At 32.4% G+C, this 19,784-nt stretch overlaps 4 protein-coding genes across 5 annotated transcripts; 3 read left to right on the top strand and 1 right to left on the bottom strand.

Annotated features, from left to right (window-relative positions):
- Nucleotides 1-211: 211 nt before the first annotated feature.
- On the top strand, nt 212-2,366 carry LOC131619015 (uncharacterized). The gene is made up of 4 exons (XM_058890158.1): nt 212-287; nt 511-729; nt 940-1,680; nt 1,789-2,366. The coding sequence occupies exons 1-4, from the start codon at nt 212-214 to the stop codon at nt 2,364-2,366; spliced, it is 1,614 nt and encodes a 537-aa protein (XP_058746141.1).
- Nucleotides 2,367-4,402: 2,036 nt separating this feature from the next.
- On the top strand, nt 4,403-5,296 carry LOC131619014 (B3 domain-containing protein At2g31420-like). The gene has a single exon (XM_058890157.1). It carries the CDS (start codon nt 4,403-4,405, stop codon nt 5,294-5,296), a length of 894 nt encoding a protein of 297 aa, XP_058746140.1.
- An 8,361-nt stretch (nt 5,297-13,657) lies between these two features.
- LOC131620545 (uncharacterized) lies at nt 13,658-15,560 on the top strand. 2 transcript variants are annotated; one of them, XM_058891659.1, is made up of 5 exons: nt 13,658-13,810; nt 14,030-14,643; nt 14,803-14,911; nt 14,993-15,313; nt 15,402-15,560. In XM_058891659.1, the coding sequence occupies exons 1-5, from the start codon at nt 13,658-13,660 to the stop codon at nt 15,438-15,440; spliced, it is 1,236 nt and encodes a 411-aa protein (XP_058747642.1). In that variant the 3' UTR covers nt 15,441-15,560. The 2 variants fall into 2 exon arrangements, with proteins under 2 accessions (XP_058747642.1, XP_058747641.1); XM_058891658.1 differs by lacking the exon at nt 15,402-15,560 and having other exon boundaries at nt 14,993-15,376.
- On the bottom strand, nt 15,470-18,638 carry LOC131620544 (putative pentatricopeptide repeat-containing protein At1g68930). Its single transcript, XM_058891657.1, has 2 exons — nt 16,184-18,638; nt 15,470-15,565 (listed from the first exon to the last, which is right to left on the bottom strand). The coding sequence occupies exon 1, from the start codon at nt 18,449-18,451 to the stop codon at nt 16,211-16,213; it is 2,241 nt and encodes a 746-aa protein (XP_058747640.1). The 5' UTR covers nt 18,452-18,638; the 3' UTR covers nt 15,470-15,565; nt 16,184-16,210.
- Between the last annotated feature and the right edge of the window lie 1,146 nt (nt 18,639-19,784).

Here is a 19,784-nt window from a genome sequence, read left to right as displayed (position 1 = left end):
GGATTCCCGTTTTCTACTTATTACATACTGTTTAATACAACTCGCCTAACTATTTTTTCAAAGCCTATCTTTACTAAACCAATATTATTGTAATTACATACTGTTCAATAGGGAATTTCACATATAATGCATGCAGTTTCATTAGGGAATTAATAATACTTTATTTGTTGTGTTCAATAAGTTCTTTGTACTCAAAAGAGAATGCTAAACCATGGAGCTTTGCGTCAATAGGTTCTTTGCGTGGAAACTGTTAGTTGCTGCGGCTGTTTTCAATATTGCAGCCAATGGTAACTTAAAAAATGGAACAACTGAAACTTTGTTTACGTTAAACAATAAATAGTGGCTCATTTACGAATACTGATGCACCTTTATTAAATGTAACCAAATGTAACAAATATTAATGAGTTTCTGTTAAACAATACAAAATAAAACATTTCGAGTTACTTCATAATTTGTGTTGAAACATTATTACAGCATTGAAACTTTGCTTTTGTTTAATTTTTATCATAGGTTTGACAATGAGTGATGCCGAGCTAAAACAACGGACACTCATGGCTATTGAAACACTATTGCAAAATAATAATCGAAGTTTGAAGAACTTCAAGACAATGCCATATCCGAAAGATTATGTCGAATCCTTTACAGGAAATCGACTCCTTTATGATGAACGGCAATATGATGTTCTTGCTCAACAACAACTTTTTGAAAGTCTCTACGCTTCTCTTACAGGTAATATCACCCGTTGTTATTGCAATTTAAAATACTTCAACTTTCTATAAACATTAACAACTCTCTTTGGAAACATCTCCTTGATATAGATGAATAAAGAAGCATTTTTGAGGAAATCATGGATGTTGTAGAAAAGCAAGAAGGCGGAGTTTTTTTTTTTATATGGCTACGGTGGCACTGGTAAGACCTTCATGTGGAACACTTTATCAGCAACACTTAGGTCTAAGAAAAAAATTGTTTTGCCGGTTGCTTCAAGTGGGATTGCAAGTTTGTTGTTACCAGGTGGTAGAACAACTCATTCTAGATTTAAGATTCCTGTCCCTACTTTAGAAAATTCTATATGTAACATTGAAAAACAAGATGATCTTGCTGAGCTTCTAAAGATGACAGATATAATCATATGGGATGAGGCTCCTATGGCTAACAAGTTTTGCTTTGAATCACTCGACAAATCCTTGAGAGATATTATGAGTGGAATCAGAAATGCATCTAAAAGAGTTTTTGGAGGAAAGGTTGTTGTGTTTGGAGGTGACTTCAGACAAATTCTCCCTGTTATACCAAGAGGTACTAGATCTGATATTATCCATGCAACAATCAATGCGTCTTACATATGGGATCATTGTAAAGTCTTGAGGCTTACAAAGAACATGCGCTTACAAACTGGTCAGCCTACTTCTACAGCTGATGACATAAGGAGTTTTTCTGAGTGGATTTTAAAAATTGGAGATGGGACCATGTGCGAGCCAAATGATGGCTATGCTGATATTTGTATTCCAAATGAGTTCTTAATTTCCAACTTTTCAGATCCGATTAAGGGAATTGTTGAAGATACGTATCCTGATCTCATTCATAACTATCTTGATTCCAATTATCTTCAAAGTCGTGCTATCTTAGCTTCAACAATTGAAGTAGTTGATGATATCAACCAGTATATAACAAACCTTCTTCCAGGTATTCAAGTAATTTCTGTTAATAATAACAACATTTTTTTAAATCAAGATATAAACTATTGTTGGCCATACATTTTCTCTAAATATAGGTATTTTTCAATTGTTGTAGGAGTAGAGAAAGAATACTTTAGCAGTGATTCTATTGATAAATCTGATGCAAATAGCTTTGATGCATATGAGCACGTGACACCCGAGTTCCTAAATGCTCTTAAGACTTCGGGATTGCCTAACCATTCAATAAAGTTAAAAGTTGGGGCCACTATTATGTTAATGCGCAACCTAGACCAATCTGAAGGTTTGTGCAATGGTACAAGGCTAACTGTTACCAGGCTTGCTGCTCATGTCATTGAAGCTAAGATCATTTCTGGAAAAAATGTTGGTAACTTATTTTATATTCCTAGAATGTCTTTGTCCCCTTCACAATCACCATGGCCATTTAAACTTGTGAGACGCCAATTTCCAATTATTGTTTCCTTTGCCATGACTATTAACAAGTCTCAAGGCCAATCACTTGACAATGTTGGTTTGTACTTGCCAAAAGAAGTTTTTAGTCATGGACAATTATACGTGGCTATCTCAAGAGTCAAATCCAAAAAGGGATTAAGGATTCTTATTCATGACAAAGATAAAGAACCTATGCTCTCTACCACCAATGTTGTATTCAAAGAAGTGTTCCATAACATTTGAAAGGTATGTTTTTGAAAATATAAACTTATCATGCCATGACAACATTTAGGAGAATTGGAGGTTCTTTACTTCCACAAAATATGATTTTTTTTGTTTCCTTGCTATTTCAGGTCCAAGCATCCTACTCATTTTGGAGAATCATGTTGCAGCTTTGTTTTCCTTTTTATTATTCGTGCTACATGTTTTGGAGATTCATTTGCATATGTATCTCGAGTATTACATGCAACAAAATTGTATAAACTATTAACTATCATTCATATGTTGTGACTTTATCAAAACTCATCTTATTGGAACAATGTCTTTGGTTTATAAATCTTATTTGTTAGCATGTGCGTTTTATATCATTGGATCATTTTTTTTTTATCGACGAAAAGTAAAAATATTACCCGTGCGGCAGCACGGGTTTCTTACTAGTTGTGATTATGGTAATTACTCTTTAAATATATGGTATTAACGAAATACTAATGTCATAGTTTTGATCAAAAAGTATAGAAATTTTCTTAAGATTCAATCTCTATTAATCTCCGTAGGGATCTGTGGAGATGGGGGGAAATATTCTCCCGTGGCGGAGATTGGGGATGGAGAATAAATTGAGAGTGGGACGGGGAGCAGGGAAGCATCCTCCGAGCATTCCCTTCCTCGTTGACATCTCTACCCCCCCCCCCCCCCCCACACACACACACACACATTTTTGTAAACGGGGCGGACATATGCCCATTCGCCACCCTAGTAAGAATTACTACATAAGGCGATGATCACAAAGAGAAAGAGATATACAATTCATAGAGCATCTAACTGAGACATTATTGCTCTTTGATGGTAAAGTTATCACTGATGTAGTTTTACGAGTATAATATTCATGCGGTTCATTTTAGATCAATTTTGAAAATCAGTACAAAATTTGACTTGATCTAAATGATTCTTATAAAAGAGAATCCAAATAAAACTATTAAAAAATTTACAATTTTCAACTTTTTATTTAAATCAGTTTAAATTTAAATATGAATGTTTTTAAGTATCTCATTTGATTGAGGATGACTTGAAAAATGTAGAGGGAATTTGTTAAAATTAATAATAGTGATGGTTATCTGCTAAATTCATTTAAGAAATATATATATATATATATATATAAATATATATATATATATATATATATATATATATATATATATATATATATATATATATATATATATATATATATATATATATATATATATAAATATGACTCATATAGTAGTAATTACAATAAATTGAGAATAAATATAAATATAAATGTAAACTGAAAATATTTATAAATAGAAATTCAGTTTTTAAATAATAATAATAATAATATTAATAATAAATAATAAAATGTTATAAATATATAAACATAATAATAAATAATTATTTTAATTATTGTAACAAAAAATTATTAATTTAAAACAATTTATATACAAAGTTGATATAATTAACTCATATTATTTTTATTTAGGAGTTTGATAAAATTTAGCGGAATAAAAAGTACAAAAACGGAATGGAAAGTAAAAGAGATAAATATGTAGTAGAAAATTTTACTTGTATTTCAAAATAAACTAAGTGTTCAAAAAATTCAGTATTAAAATTATGTCAGACGTATTGGTTGAAAAAATTTAAATATAAACTTTAGGTTGATTTTGTTTCATTACTTTATAAAATATTGAATTGAGTCATTAGAATAAAGGAGAATTAATTCAGATTTAAGATTAAATTATATTTTTTATTTTGTAACAAAATTTAGCCTATTATAAAGGAGAATTGAAATATATCATTGTAACAGAAATTATCTAACGATAGTTATTTTAAATTTAAAAAATAGCTCAATAGAACAAAATAAATTCATTGTAACAGATTATCGAGATTTTTGGATCAAATCTTTTTTAAATTGCGATATATGATAAGATATTATATGATTCAGTTTTTAATTTTAAATCTTCATAATCATTATAAATACACACTTGATGAACACTTAAAATCACAACATTTATCAACACATTACAGAACAAGAAAAGAAACCAATGTCCATGAAGAAGAACACTGCAGAGTTACAAAATCCAGAAATTATGATGCAAAAGAAAGCTATGGCTATTGAGAAGATCAATGCATATATGCAAAAGTTGAAAACAATGGAAAAGAAATTTGATCCACTATCTCATTTTTCTTTGCATAGAGTGTTATCTCAAGAGTCTCCACAATTTTATACTAAAGATGAGTTAGCACAAATAAAGAAAATCAATCACATTGTGTGTCAAGAAGCAAACCTCCCTCTTATTTCACAACGTAATGTGAAAAGAGTAGAAGTCAATGATAAAAAAAGGTGTCGTCCAAGTAATGGAGATATCATGTATGATGAAGAAAGAAGAGTGAAATCAAAGTCCGCAATTACGAGGAAACCAATAATTCGCAAGAAAGAAACTGTGCTATCACTGCCACCAGAATTGCCTAATCATGTCAATAACATGATCAAAGTGTTGAATGGTAGTGATATTAAATATATCATGTGCAAGGAATTGTATAAAACAGATCTCAACCCTAACAACAATCGTCTTTCAATGCCAATTTCACAAATCAAGTCTGATTTTCTTACAGAAATAGAAAAAACATCCTTGAAAACAAGGGATCAAGAAGGAAAACCGTTTGGTTTAAAAGTGACTGTGCTAGATCCTTGTTTTAACGAGTTCTCACTGTCTTTGAAGAAGTGGGACATGACGAGTACTAGTATTTATAATCTTCATCCTGGTTGGACACCTGTTTTGTTGAAAAATAACTTTAAAGAGCATCAAAAACTTGACATTTGGTCATTTAGAGTTAACGGCAAGTTGCACCTTTTACTCAACAATAACGAGTCACAAGAAATTGAAAAAGGTAAAGAGCTGAAGAATTCAACTGCGGTTTCAAAAACGGAAGAATAATGAAGATGTTAAAGTGCGGGGATTGCTAAGAATATTGATTAATTTTTTTATGTTCATAGGCTTGATGTTGAGTTATATTCTTGAATATAGTAGACTTTCTGCTTTTTTCAACCAAAATATATTATACCATCAATGGATTTAATTTCTATGCTCTTTTTTACATGTAGTTAATCATTATTTTTAATTCAAATTTTAATTATAATTTTTTCCATTTAAATTTGGGGCACATCAAATGTTTTGTCAATGCAGAAGAGTAGTAGGGATTTAAAAACAATCATAAGTTATCAATTGAAAACATATAGACTCTTAGCCATATTTAGGGAATTGCTTCTCCGTGAGGGTTTCTAATATGTAGCTTCCTTCAACAAAAAAAAAACAATCACGTAGGATTTGCAGCCTATTTAATTTAATTTTTAATTTATATGTAATTAATTTTTGAATAATTGATTAATATCTAATTTATTTTAACATACTTTGTTTTAGTAAATTTAGTATTTTTTTTCAAATAAATATTTTTTATTATTATTGTGCAATACCTAATTAGGTACGAATGATACAGAAAATGAGTCTGTAATATCTAATTAGATTGAAATAGAAGAGAATTTCTTTAAATACCCCTCTACCTTCTTGAAAATCCGCGGCAAAATTTTCAAAATGCCCCTATATTTCGGAGATGCATCTCCGAAATCACTTTTTTAGAAAAAAAAGTTAATTTCGAAAGTGCACTTCCGAAAACACAAAAAAAAAGTGTTCTCGAGAATGTATTTTCGAAAACACAAAAAAAAAGTATTTTCGGAGATACATTTCCGAAATTAACATTTTTTTAGAGAGGGTGCCTTCGGAGATGCATATCCGAAATATTTCAATTTTTGGTTTTTGAGTGTTTCGGATATGCATTTCCGAAAATTCAATAATTATTAAAAATTTAAAATTAAGGTAAATTAATACTATTAATAGTATAATTAATTGTATTAATTAAAATATATTATTAAATATATATCATTATAATCAAGATATATTAATAATAATATTAACCTAATAAATATTTAAATTAAAATTTTATTTTTATATAAAAAACTAATAATAATAATAATATAAAAAATATTTATTTTCTATTTTTTTTTATGATACATAAAAGAAGTTATTTTCTAAACTAATTTTCAAAAACAATTTTATAGTTATAAAAAATCATTTTATAAACAAATATAAATTAAAAACATTCTAAATTATATAAAATTATTTTAATTTTCAAAATTTCCTAAACAATTTTAAAGTTAAAAATTATTTTACTAACTTATATAAATTAAAAACATTCTAATTTCATAAGTAAATTTTGAATTATATAAAATTAAATATATAATTTATTTATTCATTAAATAAAATTAAGACAAAATATTCTTTTAATTTTTTTAAGCTAAATGAAAAATGATTTTTTATCATAATTAATTATTAAAATAATTTTTATAATTTTTATTTTTATTTATTATTTTGAAAAACTATATAATTTGAATTTTATATTAAAATATGAATAAAATAGTAAATAATTTTATTCTTATTTGATCTCTTTTATTTTAAAATTTTGCTGAATAATTATTAATGTATTTATTTTTTATATAATCATAATTAGTGTGTATCACGTATAGGTTTAGTAATTATTAATATGAATTTTATTTATTAATTTTAATTGAAATTATAATAGAAATATCAACCGTATAATTATCATTATTATTATTTATAATTTATAAAATATATCAATTTTATAATATATGAATTAATCAATATCCTAAAAAAATTTAATTTTTGGGATATTTTCGGATATGCATATCCGAAAAAACCTCTGACCATTTTTTGGGTGGTTTTTTCGGATATGCATTTCCTAATTAATCAAAATTCTAATTTTTTTGGTGTTTCGGAGATGCATCTCTGAAATAACCAAAATCCTAATTTTTTTCGGAGATGCATCTCCGATTTCTGGATATATCTGAAAAAATAATTACTTCGGAAATGCATTTTCGAAGTAGGGGTATTTTTGGGTTTTTGCTGGAGGTCCTCCTCATAGTGAGGTATGTAAAAAAAAATCTCAAATAGAAAGAGGATAGTAGAAATGACTAGAGGGACATGAAATCTGGCCCGGTTAAAAAACAACTTAAATGTGATATAGAGAAATTTCAAAAAATAAATAAAACAAATCACTTTTTAAATCCTGACACAATAAGCATAATTCAGCGAACTCACATAAATCCTGAGCAAACACACAATAAACATAATTCAGCGAACTCACATAAGGACGTGAAACTCAATTGTAAAACAAAAAATAGCTTGTAGGTTGATGATCATCAAATATAGATTTGTGAGAGCAGCGAATAAATCCGGTCTCCCTTATAGAAATATGTCCATATACCAACAACCCAACCACTCCGTCAAAACACGACAACATCGAGCAACAACAACCATGGGAGAGTTGCGGGTCAGCAGCAGTTCGACGGGCGACAGGTCGGCATTTTCGAGTCCGTAGTCGTATTCGGCGAGTTTTCGTGTAAATTTTAATTGCGGTGACTTTTCGCAATTATTTGGTGAGTTTTGAGTCAGAATTAAAAATGATTTTTTGAATTGTAAAATAAGTTATTTTTTATCATGGCAGAGTTATCAATAGAGTTACTAGAGTAGCCATAGAGTTGTCAAAGATGTTTTTTAGTTGATTAGAGTCATTTTTTATTTATTTTAAGTTCCTATAACATGTTTAAGTTGTCAGGGTTGTTTTTAATTTGTTTAGAGTTATATTATTACTTTACTAAGGCCGTCAGCCAAAAGAATTAATTTTGAGTTGTCGAATTTGTAGAGTAATGCTTTATGAGGTGTTTAGAGTTAAAATTGAGTAACTCTGACATGTTTTTGAGCTGTATTGATATGTTTGTGCATAACAATATGTTTTTGTAAACATTTATATAATTATTAAGTTGCAATTGTATAATATATTTGAATTGAGTAATTCAGAGAGGAATTACATTGGTTACCTTTCATTGTGAAATTTGTTGAGTATGAGATACGAGTATTCTGTTTTTGTTGAATATGAGTTGAGATCTTAATTTTTGTAGTTTCTCTAAGATTGACAAGCATTTTGGTAAAACCAACCTGGTTGAAACATGTTGAATATAAAGTAATATCATTCAGGTTTCAACATGTTGAACAAGATGTCATAACATTACAGGTATGACATCGTGTTTATTGAGGCGTGTGAGCTGAAGCTGATCTCTCAAGTATATCAATTGTTTTATTAGCTACAAAATATTATGGAATATTCGGTTAGCTGATGTGCATCCAAGATTTATTCAATTAGAGATATTTGGTGGTTTTCACAATCTTCATAATTGGAGACAATTTAGGAAAGATTGGATAGAAAACCTATTTTCTTGGAGATCAAGCAACAAACTTTGTGCAGCCTCCTTGTTGCGGTTTTAGGCCTAATTCAGTCAATACTAATGCTACAAATAGACTGGCCTATACCTGGTTTTAAGTGGAACTGGTAGTTGTATTTTAGGGTTATAAGAATCATTATTTTGTTAGTTGTGCTGTAAGTTCCATATGTGTGCATTCACAAACATGATGGTGTGGTTTAATCTCCGAAGTTGTTAAGTAAGGAGAGAAGTGTCGTTCTCATAAGCTTTTAAGCATTGAGAATTGTGTGTTTTGGAAGAGTGTCTTCTACTATTTATTGTTTGTGTTGTTTGTCACAGGGTGTTGTGATTGAGGGGGTTTGAGGAGGGCCTCATACCTAGGTGAGTCTTAGGTAGAAGTCATGGGAAGGGTGGTGATTAAGTGAGGAGTTGTAAACTGGGACTGTTTAGCTTCGAATTGATACTATCTGATATTGATTTCATCCTTGGCTTGGTAGCCCCCAAAGTAGGAAGGTTGTTCCGAACTGGGTAAACAATTCCTTGTGTTATTTATCTTTATTCACTATCTTCATTACTGCTGCAGTCTTGTTCCATAATCGTTATCAACAGATATTTGTGTCATGAATTCTCATTCGACATCACATATCTGGGTGAGATCTAGGGAGGTTACTTTCTGGTATGATGGATAAGGAAGGAGGATTTTTGAACAGACTACAAGTTCTGGATGGAAGCAATTATGACTACTGGAAACCTCGTATGGTGGCTTTCTTGAAATCCATAGACAGCCGAGCTTGGAATGCAGTCTTGAAAGGATGGAAGCATCATGTTGTTATAGGAGCAGACAAACAACCCACTACTTTCCTAAATCCTGAAGAAGACTAGGACTAAGAAGAGGATGAACTAACTCTTGGAAATTCTAAAGCCCTGAATGCCATCTTTAATGCAATTGACAAGAACATCTTCAAGTGGGTGAACACATGCGAAGTTGCCAAGGACGCATGGGAAATTCTCAAAACTGCTCATGAAGGCACATCCAAAGTGAAGATGTCAAGACTCCATCTACTAATCACTCAGTTTGAGAATCTAAGAATGAAGGATGATGAAAGTATTCATGAATTTCATATGAATGTTCTTGAGATAGATAATGCGTCCAGTGCATTAGGAGAAAAGATACTAGAAGAAAAACTGGTAAGAAAGGTGCTCAGGTCTCTTCCAAAGAGGTTTGACATGAAGGTGACTGCCATTGAAGAAGCTCAAGATATTAATCGAATGAGGTTGGATGATCTAGTAGGATCTCTCCAGACATATGAATTGAGCATCAATGATAAAGCTCAAAAGAAGAACAAAAGCATAGCTTTTGTTGCTAACACTGAAGGTGGTAGGGAAGAATGTGATATGGATTCAGAAGAAGGAATATACAACGCCATAGTATTGCTTGGGAGACAATTTAACAAGGTGATGAAACAGATGGGCAGGAATCCAAGATCAAATGTCCAGAACAACTCATCTGACATTCACAATTCAATGATGCTGGAATAAGAAGGTCTGAAGAATAGTCTTCTCAAGAAAATTGGTATCAGATGCATTGTAATAGAGGAGATGAATACATTTCATACATAATAACATTGTGATTGATTATTGTTCTAATTTATTTGTGCGATCAACAAATGATATTGTTGAGTCATCCTTGTTGTTTCTCACCTAATGTTTGTTTTATGTGTTGTTCCTTACCCTAATGCTATAGATATCTAGGTAGAGGAGCCTTAGCTGTTGTTAAGTTGGAGGATACTGTAGTGGCCTTCTTCATGATTTATCACTTTTGAGTTTATTTTAGTTTTGCTTGTTGCTCTAATTGTGTAACACTGGGATGGCTTATCCTTTGTTTTGTGTTTTTAAAAGTTGTTGAACTAATTTCTTTATGTTTTTAAATGAAGTTGATTTTATTTATGAGAAAATTAAAGTTGTTTTGAGATTTATTTCCGCTGCTATAACATGATTTGAGAAAGATGTTTGTGTTGAGAAAATGTGACACTCTTTTGAGTAAACTAATCTGAGTTATTTTATAAATTAAGTGTTTTAGGTTTAGGGTGTTTCATCTAGTGCGCATGCTCAAAAAGTGGTTATAGTACATATTTATCTACTTTTCTATAATTTTATTTGAAATTCTCATGTTCAATTTCGAATGATCAATAGGGTGAGTCAAGATAGATGATCACTAACCCCATTTCCTGTTTTTATTATCTGTTAATTTTATTTCATTTGTGTTGAACCTCAAAATATTTGATCTCTTTAGCTACACACCGTTAGGATAAAAATCACTACTCAAACTCATCTCCCTGTGAGTTTGATCTTAGTATATTACTTTGCATTATCGTGGACTTGTGGTTGCAACAATGTTGTTGAGGATTTTGTGTATCACAAATTCAGTTGGAACAAGTATATTTTACTGGTCCTATATGTTGATGACATATTGCTTGCCACAAATGATATAGGTGCATGATGCATGAAACCAAGAAATGTCTATCAAAAAAATTTGAAATGAAAGATCTTAGTGACATCTCCTTTGTATTAGGAATTCAGATACACCGAGATCGATCTTGTGGTATTCTTGGATTATCACAAATGAGATATATAGAAAAGATGCTTAAAAAATTTGGCATGCAGCAATGTAAACCAGGGGATACTCTAATTTTTAAGGGAGACAAATTTAGTCTCAATCAGTGTCCAAAAGGAAACTTAGAAATTCAAGAAATGCAAAAGATTCCTTACGCGTCTGTTGTAAGGAGTCTGATGTATGCCCAAGTTTATAGACATCCGAATATTGTGTTCATAGTTGGGATGTTAGGCAGATATTTGAGCAATCCAAGAATGGATCATTGGAAGTCGGTCAAAAGGGTTATGAAGTATTTAAAGAGAATAGAAGATTATATGCTCACATATATAAGGTCAAACAAGTTGGAGATTATTGAATATACTGAATCTGATTTTGTTGGATGCCAAGATAGTAAAAGATTCACTTCATACTATATCTACATGTTGACTGGTGGTGCATTTTCTTGGCACAATCCCAAACAAACTCTTATTGCTTATTCCACCTGACTGTAGAATTTATAGCATGTTGTAAGACATTTAACCATAGAATTTGGTTGAGGAACCTTGTCACTGGGCTATAAATTATGGAAGGAATTGAAAGACGGCTTAAGTTATATTGTGACAATAAATCATTCGTCTTATATATTCCAATAATAATAGGAGTTTGGCTAAGTCAAAACATATTGACATCAAGTTCCTAGTTGTTAAAAAAGGTACAAAGTGGATAGATTTCCATATAACACTTAGGGGCAAACTCCGTGATAGCAGGTCCTTTTACAAAAGATCTTTCACCCAAGGTCCTTCATGAGTACACTGCTCACATGGGTGTTTTACAATTTGAAGAATCTTTAATTTAGTGGAAGTTAGTCATTTATGAATTTTGTGTTATATGTTTTGGTATTATGTAACCATGCTCTAATTTGGGATATTTCCCCAAATAATAAGGTTTGATATTCAGTTATCTACACTTTGTACACTAAGGTTATTGAATAATCTCACTAAAATAAAGTAGGAGCATTTGAAAATTGACATGTACATACCACATTCATGTGATTTTCATGTTACACATTTCATGATGAATCTACGTCATATAGTTGTGTCGCTATTAGTGATCGTTGATAGGTTTAGTTATGATTGATATATAACGAAAATCAATTTAGTTTTATATACTGGCATGACTAATGGACGAGACAATTTGGATATGCCTGAAGTATAAAATAGAAAAAAAATTAGCTCATAAAATCTAACACGTATGTAAAGTTATATATGTGACAGTGAGAGATTGTTAGAATGTTGGGTCATAAATTGTAACATTTAAGGGCTTTAAATAATATTAAGTCTATGGCTAAAAGCATAAAGGTTGTGAAAGGTAAGGTTACTGGGTAGATACCATAAGTCAATATCTAATTTGATGAAGGGTCAAATTAAAATATTAAAAACTAAGAAATAAACATACGATTATATATATGGGTTATGGTTCCCATTTGTAGAGCAATTGAAAAACATTGTTTATTAGTATTCTCTCTTCTTCCCATCAGAAGAGTTTCAAAAAATTCTAGTGAACTCTGCAAATCAAAAGATCACATACTCGCAAATCTTCAGCAATTTCAACACAAACTCATATATGCTTCTACTTCCATTCTCTAAATAATAAATAAATTCTAGTATGGATTTAAGGGATATGAATTGATGAATTATCAACTCATATGATTAGCTTAAAATGTTGTTCTTGATTTCAATTATCAACTCATATGAATTGTCGTGTTTAAAATTTAATGCAACATTAATAATTATTTTCAATTATGCTTTTAACTATTTATTACAAAGAGAAATGCTAAAATAATAATTGGTTAAGGAATTACAGAAAATTGACAAATAATTTCATTAAAAAAAGTAATAATTTACTTATTGTGTGAGTATGTGTAAATAAACTTAAAACAATGCTTAAACAGAAACAAAGAGGCAGTAAGACTAAGACAGAACTTGAAAATTTTGATATCCTATCACTTAAAAAAAATGTCACTATTATTAGCAATGAAAGCAATGTTTGGACAACCCCTTAAACCACCAGCAAGAGTGAATTAATAATGCCTAGTGCAGATTTTGGCCGGCACTAGGAAAACCACTTGAGGTATCAAGCAACTATAAAGTTGCTAAATGCACCTCCATATTTGGTTTGTTTAGTACAAGTCTCTGTCAAATTTTGTTTTAAGAATAAGTTGACCATATACGGCAGAGTAATGATTTTAACTAGCTTGTCACATCATTAGCCAAAGCTAGAATAAATCATAACTTGCATCATACAAATAGACATTTAAAAGCACATTTATAAGAACATCACTTATTCAGATCAACCAATTTGAGTCAAAAAAGAATGGCTTCATTTTCAATAGAAGAATTCATTGGAAATGGAGTTTTGAAGGAGTTGCTCCCAAAACTGTTGGATGAAGGCTGGGACGATGTGCCAACACTGAAGATTATGGACTCGGACGACATGAACTCAATAAAAATGACACAACGGCAAAAGGTTGGTTATTCTTATCGCCAGCCTTCATCAGACACAAAACAACCTACATTAGAGTATGCTATTATTATTTTTCGATTATAGTCCCTTTCTGAATAGAACTTTTATCATTTAACAGCTCCAATTGAATCTGACTGCTCTAAACACTCACTTTAGATTGTAAAGTAAGTAATACCAACTATAATATTAATGTTTCTAAGTCTTTATTTTCTGATTGCATAGGACTCAATTGGAATAAGGTCATACCTGCACGATCGCGGATTGATGCAATATGCAGATAAGCTAGAGGCTAGTGGAAAAAATCTGCCAGAGCTTATGAGTTTAAGCAGCACGGATCTTTCTGCTCAGTTTGACATGAAGAGAGGCCATATTGTCCGTTTCGTAGACAGAACAAAATGTGATGATTCCTTTAAGTTACGGGCAATTATGGCTAGGAGAAGAAGTAGCATGATGTATAGACATGAAAGCATCTCAAAGAGTCTTGCATCTAACGGGTCCAGTAGTATGATGAGAATGCAAATTAGAAGTAATACAATTACTACTGATAGATCAATTGAACAATCACTTACTGAGCTGAAGATTAAAGATGGATATGTGTTTAAAGGAATTGTGGCTTCTGAACCAGCTGAGCCTAGAGCATGTGGCTGTGTGCAACCTCCTCCGGTCAGTGACCAAGTTGCTCCTTATGCTGCTCTTGAAAATATTTCAGTTCAGAAACTAACTCCAGAGTATAAGATAGGGATGGAACCATTGGTGAAAATGAAGACACCTCCAATGAAAGCTGCAGAACTGTGGCGAGACAAACCAGCTATTTTCCTTTGTCTCCGACGACCAGGGTAAATTCTTATATTACTCTGTAACTTCCATCATTGCGTTAAAAGCTATAAAAGAAACATTAAACACAACAGGGATGAACAAAACCCAAAAGTAGAACAAAAATATAACTTTAAGCTATAAAATCTGGTGTCATTAGTTCCCCTTGAACATGAAAACAGGTGCATCATGTGCAGAGCAGATGCGCATAAGCTCTTCTCCAGGAAACCCATATTTGATGCACTAGGAGTTCAACTATTTGCAGTTGTTCATGAATACATGGAGGCAGAGGTAGTAGCAAAAAAATCAACTTCGATCATTTATTCTTTCAACTAACTAGTATTTACTTGGCTTATTATCATAATGGTGTAGATAAAAGATTTCTGGCCACGATATTGGGGTGGCGTTGTACTTTTCGATCGGGGTAGGGATTTCTTCAAAGCTCTTGGAGGGGGGAAATTGCACAAAGAGAAGTTTTTCTCGGGATTTTTGCTGAACCCCCGAGCAATTGCCAATTACAAGCGTGCAAAAGCTACAGGATTTGAAAAAAACTTTAGAGGGGAAGGAGAAATAAAGGGTGGACTCTTCATACTAGGGAGTAGAAAGACTGGCATTGCTTACCAATTTATTGAGAGGAACTTTGGTGATTGGGCACCTCCAGCTGAAGTCATTGAGATTTGTACCCAGTTGCAGGTTATTGCTCTTGTGTTTTCCTGTCAATACGATTATTTATCCCCTTTAATTGACAGTCTTTAACCAAATCTTCTTGAATCTCATGCAGAAACAACAGCAAGGTCAAAGTGTACTAGAGCTACCTTGAAAGGAAACAGTGACTGCACATATTGCATGTGTACTCACTACAATTATGTTCCTTGAAATAATTCCATCTCCGTTACAGTCTTTGTACAACTTATTAATATGAAAGTCAGCAGTTTCTCATGCAGCCTGAATGGATCAATCAACAGTAATTTAATTCCAACGTAAATTGATCCAATAGCCTAATGTTTTAGTTTTTGCTATCTGCTCTTGAAGTGTATTATAGATATCAATAGAGCATAATTGGGTTACTAAGATACATATTCGTTAAGGGGAACAGTAATCTGAACGTGAAAAACTGTCTTATTTAGAGAAAAACAAAATCATTATCTCCAAAGATGCATTTGATGGTTGAAATTATAGGGAAAAACCAACCAAAGTATAACATTATTAAGAGATAAGATCTGAAAAAGAGTCTGTAAGGTACATGCACCTCTAACCTTAAAGTAGGTTATGTTGGGTTAAACTCAATTCTAAGATGGTATAAAAGTTTATCATAGATTCACCGGACAACCCACTATATTATCCATGCACTAAAACCCATTAGTGTTGTGCATAAAGGACATGTTGTAAAATCTCAAGTGTTACACTAACTAGAGATAAGACTTTATAAAATTGTTTATAAAAAATGGGCATCTCTCATCTTAAAACTTGTTTTAAGAGGTTGAGCTAGGCCCGACTCTATGAAATGAATAATTAATGGGGGATATGAAGAATTTTAACAGACACAAATAAACATAATGCTACCCCATGTGCAGTGACTTCAATACACGATCACCAAAAGTCTCCACATGAACACGTTCCATCTTTAAACAAGTGGAACCGGGCTGCGTCTCTTACAAGAATTTCTCTTTGGGTGATCTTAGATATATATTTAGTTGCATTGTGACAATCCCCACAAACCCTCAGATTTTTCACTACTCGTATCGGCAGACCAGGAGGAATAAATAACAATCCAAAGGCAATTGCAAGCTTTTCACTATGGTGATTCAGCATCTTTATTTTTTCTGAATCCTCAACATCATGCAGAACAGAATTCATATCAGGCACATAACCCTCTTTAATCATTTTGTAGTTCAACTTCTCTAGCTCCGAATAAATTTGATCTGAAAATGGATTTGACTTATCATCGGCAGAGAAAACGTGCACTTGGTTCTTGTATTTGATCCAGCTGCATCCCGGTTCCTTTCTGAGACCCTTATCTCTCATGCCTTTTCTTAATCTGGCAACTTCCTCCCATTTTCCTTTAGCAGCATAGACGCTTGAAAGTAAGACGTAGCTAGCAGTGTTATGTGGATCTAATTCCATAAGAAACTCAGCTGCCCACTTGCCAATTTCCATGTTCCCGTAGAATCTACATGAACTTAACAATGTTGCCCAACCAATTGCATCAGGACTGAAAGGCATATTGTTTATAAAAATCTTTGCTTCTTCCAACCTCCCAGATCGACTGAAGAGATCAATCATGCAGGTGTAATGATCTTGAATAGGTACAATCCCATGTTTCTTAATCATCGATTCGAATATTTGATTTCCTTTTTCCACTAATCCTCCTCTACTGCAAGCTGAAAGTACCCCAATAAATGTAACCTTGTCAGGTTTCAAACCATGCGCTAACATGCTTTCAAACAACCTGATTGTTTCGTTGGCTTTACCAAACTGAGCATATCCAGAAACAAGTGCAGTCCATGTGACTTCATCTCTGAAGCTCATTTCACTAAAAAGTTTATGGGAGTCTTCAACGCTTCCACATTTACCATATAAAGTAACAAGAGCATTGGAAACGGTAATAAAAGAAATTAGGCCAGAAATGAGAGCTCTAGCATGGAATTGGGCACCCTCTTCTAGGCTGGCAAGGTTTGCACATGAACTAATTACACTTCCAAAGGTGAAATCATCTGGCTCAATCCCATACTTTTGCATATCGCTAAAAGTTTTAACAGCTTCTTCACTATAACCATTTTGTCCATAACCCACTAACATCGCAGTCCAAGATACAACATTCTTGCAAGTCATCTTTTTGAAAACTGTTTCTGCTGATTTTATATTCTTACACTTGCAATACATGTCAACAAGAGCACTAGCAACAAATATGTTATCCTTATAATCTGTCCTAATAATATAACCATGAATCTGCTTGCCTTCTCGTAAAGCCGCAACACCACCACAAGCAGTCAAAACACTTCCAAATGTATACTGATCCATCTCCAGCATCTCAAATGTCATATCTCTGAACAAATCAACCGCTTCTTTATCCAACCCATTTTGAGTAAACCCCGTAATCATTGACGTCCAAGAAATAGAATCCCTCTTCCGCATATCGAAAAACAGTCTCTTCGAATCCTCAACCCTACCGCATCGCATCAGTCCCGTTATCAACGTATTATACATAACAACATTCTTCTCAGGCAACTCATCAAAAACCTTCCTTGCACAAACTATCAACCCCATCTTCGAGTACATATCAACCAAAGGACTCCCAACAAAAACATACGTCATAAAACCAAACTTCACTACATGTCCATGAATCTGCCTACCGAATTTAACACAGCCTCTTTTCGATGCAAGTATAAGCAAAGTCGAGAACGTAATCCGATTCAAATTGAACGACCCTTCACTCAACATCAAATTATAAGCCTTTACAGACTGATAAACAGAGCCACAACCAGCATAGCCCGAGATTATCGAATTCCACGACACCCCATCTCGTGTTGGCATTTTATTAAACATGTATTCCATCTCAGGAACAAAACCCAATTTGGAATAAGCCGAGAGAATGGTGTTCCAGGAGTATAGATTCGGGTGAGGTATTTGATCGAACACCCTGCGGGCATACGTGATGGAGTTGAGTTTTGCATAGGAGGAGATGAGGTTGTTTAAGAGAAAGGTTTCTGGGTATGGAAAGGTTTTGATGATGTGAGAATGGAGACTTTTTGCTTTGGTGAAGCTGCAGGTTTCGCAGCAGAGTTTGAGTAAGGTACAGTAGTGGTTAGAAGAAGAGTGTGATAGTGACATGTAGTTGAAACTGAAGAATTGTTATGTGGGGTGGAAAGAAAGGATTGTGAGAATGAGATTGGCATGGGTTGAATTGTTCAAGTTTCGATCATGAATGAGTTGACTGGTTTTGTTTGCAGAGAAGAACACGGTGAGAACATATATGCCGCCAACCAGTTATTTAAAAATCAAGAATCAAAATCAGAAAAATAAAAGATCATCTTTCTTTTTCAAACTTTACTTGTATAATATTACTATCATTTGTATGTAGTATAAATTATCCCTTTCTGAAAAATAAATTAAAATTACATATTTAAAAGTAAAGAAATTCAATCATTACAAAATTATAAATGACTTTTTCCTTGTAAAGAATTGTTTATTTGGTTGTGAAGTTTGTTTCTGGTATGTAGGTCGAAATAAAAGGGGTGATACTTGATACTTAGACACTTAAATTAGTGAATATTGGATGTGAGAGGTATTTAACTTATAAAATTGTATGCATCTTGATTTTATGTTGTTAGTCTCTTATATAATGGTTTTATAAGGTTTCTAGAGATCTAGAATATTCTGATGTAAACTCTTCGTCTAGATAGACTAATTATATAGTATCATTTACTATGTTCTCTGACGATCCTTCTTCAATCATACATTTGGATCGAATGTTATTCTAGGACGGTCCACGCTTGTTTTCGAGGTTCTAAAACCTTCCTTTGTTCTATAGCTCTTGACGTCACCTGTTTGACATCACGAAGGTATGCCAACATAAAGGCCTTTTGCTTTATTAGGCTTCACATTTTTGGGCTTCATATGTTTCTGGCTTGTGAGTATAGTCATGGTACAGACGGTACTAGTTGCTCCTCAAACTTAGTCTATTGTCTCTAGGGTGTGGCTTGCGATCATGTATTTTCTTTACCTCCACCTTCACAGCCTTTGATTCATTTTACCTCTATCATGTTTAGAGTTCTACTAATTGGTCTTTTGTTTTATCATGTTATGGGGAATATGCTTGATGTAGTGTGATTTATTTAAGATGAAGTTGATGAGCTTTGGTTTTGGATTCTAAATTAATTCTTATATGTTGATTTATGAGTCATTTTCTCGGTCTTTATCGAACATTTAGTAGTGGAAAATCGTGATATGGAGAGCCCTTATAGGAAGAGAAGGTCAATTTGAGTTATTATGATTCTCTGACTTTGTCGCTTAGTATGAAGTATTGTACCTTTTATCATGCTGATTGGTTATTGTCGCCTCGTGTCTGAGGATTTTCTTTAAGCAAGATTTTTTTCGCTCATTCTATACTTTTTTATTTTTTTAGGTTTTTTGGAATCTAACATTCTTAGTTTTTCTTGTTGCT

Source organism: Vicia villosa, linkage group LG7 (assembly GCF_029867415.1).
Source record: "Vicia villosa cultivar HV-30 ecotype Madison, WI linkage group LG7, Vvil1.0, whole genome shotgun sequence".
NCBI classification, from domain to species: Eukaryota; Viridiplantae; Streptophyta; class Magnoliopsida; order Fabales; family Fabaceae; genus Vicia; species Vicia villosa.
Note: the sequence above shows the minus strand (reverse complement) of the source record. Positions and strands in the feature narration are given on the sequence as shown.

Excerpts from the sequence above, each read along its gene's own strand:
- LOC131619015 (XM_058890158.1), top strand. The coding sequence starts at position 212 with ATGGAGCTTTGCGTCAATAGGTTCTTTGCGTGGAAACTGTTAGTTGCT. Across the intron at positions 730-939 it reads TCTCTACGCTTCTCTTACAG|CAACACTTAGGTCTAAGAAA; the intron begins GTAATATCACCC and ends ACACTTTATCAG. Across the intron at positions 1,681-1,788 it reads TATAACAAACCTTCTTCCAG|GAGTAGAGAAAGAATACTTT; the intron begins GTATTCAAGTAA and ends CAATTGTTGTAG.
- LOC131620545 (XM_058891658.1), top strand. The coding sequence starts at position 13,658 with ATGGCTTCATTTTCAATAGAAGAATTCATTGGAAATGGAGTTTTGAAG. Across the intron at positions 13,811-14,029 it reads AAATGACACAACGGCAAAAG|GACTCAATTGGAATAAGGTC; the intron begins GTTGGTTATTCT and ends CTGATTGCATAG. Across the intron at positions 14,912-14,992 it reads ATGAATACATGGAGGCAGAG|ATAAAAGATTTCTGGCCACG; the intron begins GTAGTAGCAAAA and ends ATAATGGTGTAG.
- LOC131619014 (XM_058890157.1), top strand. The coding sequence starts at position 4,403 with ATGTCCATGAAGAAGAACACTGCAGAGTTACAAAATCCAGAAATTATG.
- LOC131620544 (XM_058891657.1), bottom strand. The coding sequence starts at position 18,451 with ATGTCACTATCACACTCTTCTTCTAACCACTACTGTACCTTACTCAAA.